This window comes from Nyctereutes procyonoides, unplaced genomic scaffold (genome assembly GCF_905146905.1).
Source record: "Nyctereutes procyonoides isolate TBG_1078 unplaced genomic scaffold, NYPRO_anot_genome, whole genome shotgun sequence".
NCBI classification, from domain to species: Eukaryota; Metazoa; Chordata; class Mammalia; order Carnivora; family Canidae; genus Nyctereutes; species Nyctereutes procyonoides.
Genome location: NW_026575028.1, coordinates 7,785,944 through 7,791,666, shown reverse-complemented (window position 1 = coordinate 7,791,666; position 5,723 = coordinate 7,785,944). Strand labels below are relative to the sequence as shown.

The 5,723-nt window shown below is 56.5% G+C and overlaps 1 protein-coding gene across 2 annotated transcripts; it reads left to right on the top strand.

The window, feature by feature from the left end:
* The first annotated feature begins 520 nt into the window (after window positions 1-520).
* MLF2 (myeloid leukemia factor 2) lies at window positions 521-5,120 on the top strand. Of its 2 annotated transcripts, none has more exons than XM_055315636.1 (9): window positions 521-679; window positions 1,248-1,325; window positions 1,578-1,704; window positions 1,971-2,006; window positions 2,642-2,695; window positions 3,086-3,214; window positions 3,382-3,541; window positions 4,136-4,348; window positions 4,570-5,120. In XM_055315636.1, exons 2-8 carry the CDS (start codon window positions 1,276-1,278, stop codon window positions 4,321-4,323), a joined length of 744 nt encoding a protein of 247 aa, XP_055171611.1. In that variant the 5' UTR covers window positions 521-679; window positions 1,248-1,275; the 3' UTR covers window positions 4,324-4,348; window positions 4,570-5,120. The 2 variants fall into 2 exon arrangements, with proteins under 2 accessions (XP_055171611.1, XP_055171612.1); XM_055315637.1 differs by having other exon boundaries at window positions 522-679; window positions 1,152-1,325.
* The last annotated feature ends 603 nt before the right edge of the window (window positions 5,121-5,723 follow it).

The following is a 5,723-nucleotide window of genomic DNA, read 5'->3' as shown; positions in this document are numbered from 1 at the left end:
CCTGCGACGTCAGTCCGAGGGCCCCGCCCCTGCTTGGAACTCGCCTCCTCCCGACAGGACTGGCCCCGGCGCCGCCCCCGCGAGGCGGCTGCCCTGCCTCCCTCTCGGGCCGAACGCCGCGGGGGGAGAAAATCTGCTTAATATTCCCCCCAGGATCCGCCCCACGTCGTCGCCCACGGGGAGCCCGCCCCTCCCCCCGGGCACCTGCCCCCCGGGCTCTTCCTTCCCCGGAGGGAACGTGCCGCACCGCCCCGTCCCGCCCCGAGCCTCACGAGGCGGGGCGCCCCGCTCTTCCCCCGCAGCCCCGCGGGGCGCCTCCTCCTGGCCACAGGGCCCGAGTCCAGCTGGGGATGAGGCCCCCCTCCCCTAGCCCCCGGAGGACCCCGCCGCCGGAGCGGCCCCAGCCCTAGCCCCGCGCTCGCCGGTGGGCGGAGCTCCGCGGGCCCGGCCCCGGGGCGGGTCGTCCCGTCGTGACGTCACTTCCGCCCGGGCCTGGCCGCGGTTCGGGCTCCGTGGGCCGTGGGGGGGTACGGAGGTGGCAGCCGTGGAGGAGGCGGCGCGGGAGGCCGAGGAGAGCCAGCCCGGACCAATCCCGCGTCCCGGGCCGCAACCCCCGATCCTGCAGCGCACAGAGAGGCGAGACCGGCCGGATGGGCCGCTGAGCCCGGATCGGGGACCGGTGAGGCTCGAGCGGTGCGGGCCGCCGGCGGCAGGAGCGGGCCCGCGGAGCTGCGGGGTCTGGGAGCCTGGGAGGCGGGGAGGGGAGGGGGCCGGGCCTGCCGCTCCTGCTCGCCGGGAGGGGAGGCGGGGGCCGGGGGCAGCGGTGGGGATAGTGAGGCCCGCCGGGGGGAGGCCTGGCTGCGGCTGGGGGTGAGGAGGGGGCGAGGTGGCCGGGGGCATTGCTGGGGCGAGGGCCGGCCCTCGAGATTCGCATCCGACACAGACACAGTGGCGTCGGGGGAAGGGGGTGTGCTTCTGGCCGGGGCTTCCGGGAGAGGATGGCTGAGTGGGGGAGGCAGAAAACTGCGAGGCTGGGAAAAATTTTCCACAGCCCTCCTCGACAGGTTTGAAGAGCCCTAATCTCCCTTGAGGGTGGTGTCCAACACCGCCTGGAGAAGGGGCTCACTGGAGTTTGTGGGGGTCGGTTACAGCATTTGCAAGGGACAGTGTTCTGAGAGTCCCTACACTGAGCCGGGTGTGCAAAAGCCTGGCTGCCTCCGAGTATCTGAGCCTCCACATCTCTACAGTGTGGAGCCCCCTGGAGCTAAAATCAGGATGTTCCGCTTCATGAGGGACGTGGAGCCGGAGGATCCCATGTTCCTGATGTGAGTATTCCCTCCCCCTCCTGTTCTAGAGCGCTCATCCTACTCCACTTCGGGTCTCTAAGTAGTTCAGACAGACATCTGGGTTCCCATTGCTGGCATTGGTTGGAACTAGCTGGATACTCTGCTTCAGCTCCAGCTTAGGGGAGGAAATAGGCATCTGTGCCACCTTCTCCCTTGGACTTTTCTTTTTTGTGGGGGAGGAAGGTGTTGACTGTCCCTTCTGCCATCTACACTGTATGCTCACTTCCACAGGGACCCCTTTGCTATTCACCGTCAGCATATGAACCGAATGTTGTCAGGTGGCTTTGGATACAGCCCCTTCCTCAGCATCACAGATGGCAACATGCCCGGGGCCAGGCCTGCCAGCCGTAGGATGCAGGTAATGATGCCGAGACATACCCAACACCCAAGGAAATGCTGGAGGGTGGCTAATAAAGTCCTTGATTTCTCTTGCACTTCAGCCAACTTAGCAAGTGGAATGATCATTTTTAGGAGTTGGGGAAGGGGTCTGGCAAAAGGGCTTTGTGATCCCCTTTTGAGAGGAGTATGGAAGGAAAAAAAAAAAAAGCTGAGACCATGCACTTGGTTTGGGACTGTAGTGAGATAGGACGTGGTCTTTAATTTGTTCTTTATGTTTTCCTGTAGGCTGGGGCTGTCTCCCCCTTTGGGATGCTGGGAATGGTGAGTCCTAATGTCCTCATGTCCTTCCATTCTCAGACACACTCTATATCCTTAGATGTTATTTCCAAATGTGGCTCTCTGGAACAGCCTTATGGGTAACCCTAAAATCTTTTTATAGTGTTCATAAAGCTCTGGGTCTCTTGTGTGCTGAGTCCTATGGGTTAAAGATGCTAACTTACTGATTCCTCCATTCTAAGAGCCACACCTATTAGGAAAATGTAATTGCCTAGCAAAGTTTGTCGTTCTGAGGATGGAGATGGAGTCGAAGGGCCAACCAAGATGGCTTTTAGAAGTTTGCTGTTGCTGTTTTTATGGTTTCATGCCCAACCCTTTTATGGGTTAGAATCTATTTACTTGGGTGTGCTTCCTAAAGATAGGAGGAAATAGGACAGTTGGGAGAAAGCAGATTGGATCAGAGAAGCTGTAGAGACTGAGGAGGAAGGCAGCATGCGCAGGGAGGGAGATGTGAAGGGGAACACCCCCTGTTCTGGTGTGCTGAGGAAGAGACAGAGCAGTGGCTCCATGTGAAGAAAAGAAAGGGAATGTGTAGCCACGTGTCTGTCTAGCGGGTACCTAAAGATAATCTGAGTTCTGACTGTGCCTTCCTGACTCTGTTTTCCATCTCTTTGCTGCAGTCGGGTGGCTTCATGGACATGTTTGGAATGATGAATGACATGATTGGGAACATGGTGAGGCTCTTGCCCCATATGCTTTTGTACTCTTGTTCTCGGTGATAGCTGGCAACACCTTGAGTCCTTTGAGGCAGGAACAGGGAAGAGTGTGCTGGTGGAAGGAAGGGCTGGAGCTAGATAAAGTCATGGAGCCCGGAGAGCACTGGGTTCCCTTATCTGCTCTCATGCCTGAGTATGAAGCAGCAGCAGCAGTCTCATGAAGTGTGCAATTAAGGCTCCGTCTTATTTATTGTTGGGCTCCAGGGAATTTGGGGGTTACTGATGAGTCCTGACATTTTCTTGGCTCCCCCGTTCTGTGAGAAAGACAGGGATAAGAACAGGCAGCTGAAGTGTGGGATCCCTTCTCCAGAGGGACCATTCAGTCCTGTGGTACCTTTTCCTCCTCAGGAACACATGACAGCAGGAGGCAATTGCCAGACCTTTTCATCCTCCACTGTCATCTCCTACTCCAATACGGGTGATGGCGCCCCCAAGGTCTACCAGGAGACATCAGAGATGCGCTCAGCACCAGGCGGGGTGAGTTGGGCAGCTTCTCACCTCCCAGAGAAGGCAGCACTGAAGGCCGCAGGCAGCAGCCCTGCCTTCCTTTCTCAGGACTGAGCTGGGGGTGGTTTGCTGTCCTGGCGTGGTGTGGCCAGGGCTTCGGAAGGGGTGGCTGAGGGCTGTGTTCTCCCCCATCCCAGATCCGGGAGACTCGGAGGACCGTGCGGGACTCAGACAGTGGGCTAGAGCAGATGTCCATTGGGCACCACATCCGAGACCGGGCCCACATCCTCCAGCGCTCCCGAAACCACCGCACGGGGGACCAGGAGGAGCGGCAGGATTATATCAACCTGGATGAGAGTGAGCCTCCTTCCTGCGCATCACCCTTCTGACCTCTGGACCAGTAGCCACTGGCCCAGTTCCTGCAAGCTAGGAGATAAAAACTTTTCTTCCCTACCTCTGTAGATATTTCTTGGCAAAGTTATGGGGGGGGGGGGGGGTTCCATTTCTTACCTCACGTGAGCCTTGTCATCTTCAGGAGCTAAGTCAGATGCTGGCAGGGTCAGTTCTTTCCTTTCTCCTCCCCTTTTTTTCCCCAAGTCAACAAATATTTATCAAATACTTGATAAATGTGTACATGGGACTATGCTCCTTAACTTAATAATATCCCCTTCCTGATTTCCTTCTTCAGTAGCCCTGCCTTGGGCTTGGTGGCTTCCATATTAGGATAGCTATGGGCTCTCAGCTAGCAGAACCATATTGAACCCTGAGTTAGGGAGAAAAGAAATTTTTCTTTATGCTGCTCCCCCTCAACATATCCCCCCCACAACATAACACTTTCAGCCTTTGCCCTGTTTCTTCACCTGAGAAGGCCATGGCTCACTCTTGGCACTTGATTCCAGAAGCCAGCCTGTGCATTTAGTAAGTGTTACGCCTGGTCTCTGTGCTCCTCAGGTGAAGCCGCAGCATTCGATGATGAATGGCGGAGGGAGACATCCCGATTCCGGCAGCAGCGCCCCCTGGAATTTCGGAGGCATGAGGCTTCAGGTGGTGGGGGAAGAAGGGCTGAGGGGCCACCCCGCCTGGCTATCCAGGGCCCCGAGGATTCCCCCTCCCGACAGTCCCGCCGCTATGACTGGTGAGGGCCCTAGGCCTTCAGCCTCTCCTGTAAGTACCAAGGGGGAGACTTGTAAGGTGTAGAGCACGGAAGGGGGTGGAGGAGCCGACCTGTGCACCTTCCTCTGCAGGGAGGTGTTGCCTTTAGTGGTACAAGTTTTCACTGGTGTGGAAGGAAGAATGCTCTCGCTGGAACAGGGGATTAAACCCAACTCCCGGCTTTTATACTTTGTCTTTGTTTTGACTTGTGCTCTTCTCTCTTCCTCTTCCAGGTACAGGCTGAGAGGCTGAAGAATCATCCCCTGAAATAACTTTTTCCTTTCCAACTCCCACTCCCAGTTTAATTATTAAATTAACAGGCAAGCTGGCCCCCACCTCTCCCTGGGGGTCTCAGGGAGGACCTTTCACTGCCCCCTTTACCTACTTTTTCCTTCTTTAATCCCCTACCATGATGACTCCATTTCTCCTGTGTCTGCTAACTTGATTTTTCATTCTGCTGCTCCATCTTTGAACCTCCTTACCTGCCCCATTCTACCCTTGCCATGCATTGGAGGGGCTTTGGGGGTGAGCTCTGGGTTTAGGGCCTTACTCCATCCTTCAACCACCCTGGATCTTTGCCCACCTCCACCTCAGATCCCCTGCTGCAGGGTCCATAGCCCTCATCCAGGGCTGTGTGGAGGGAGAGGACTGGCTCCCCACCCTTCCTCCCTACCCACCCCCTGCACATCACAGAAATCTTCCCCACACCCTTCTCTGCCTTTATTTTTTGATTCGTGCAACTTGTAACTAGGTGTTTATGGAATAAAGGAGAATGGAAAAAAGACTAAGTGGGATTCTTGTTTTACTTTTGATCTTTACCCTGTTCGGCTTCACCTCGCCTGCTGTCCCCCCGGCCCCTTCTTACATTCCCTCTGTCTCCATGTGTGGCCTTCCTAACTTGAGCTCAAGCCCAGTACCTCCGTGGTAACGACAGTGGGACTGCTGGAGCCCCAGCAGAAGAGAAACAGTGGCAGCACTCATCTGCACTAGGCTGGCGGGGGGTGGGGAAACACTAGCAGCTGCCTTGCTGGCTGTCTCCCCTGCTTTTGCTACAACCTCACACGTCTGGGGGAACGTAGGGCATATCTCAGAGGCACCTGAGGAATTTGTTGCCCCTTGCCCCCTGGGGTGAGTGTCTCCCCTGGACTATGGGTGGGAACACTTGTACTGAGCAGGAAGGCACAGGCCTTCAAGGGGAACGCACCCCAAGTTCAGCAATGTTCTTCCACCCTCAGTGGTTGAGAATTTGAGCCCAGGGAAGGAGACCAGAGAAGAAAACTAATCTGGAACCGGAGTGGTACTGGAAGGGCATGAGGTGCTCAAATTTCTCAAGGTGTTCACTCTTGCTTGACCTGGCTTAGCCAAATGGGGTCACTCTGTTCTTCCT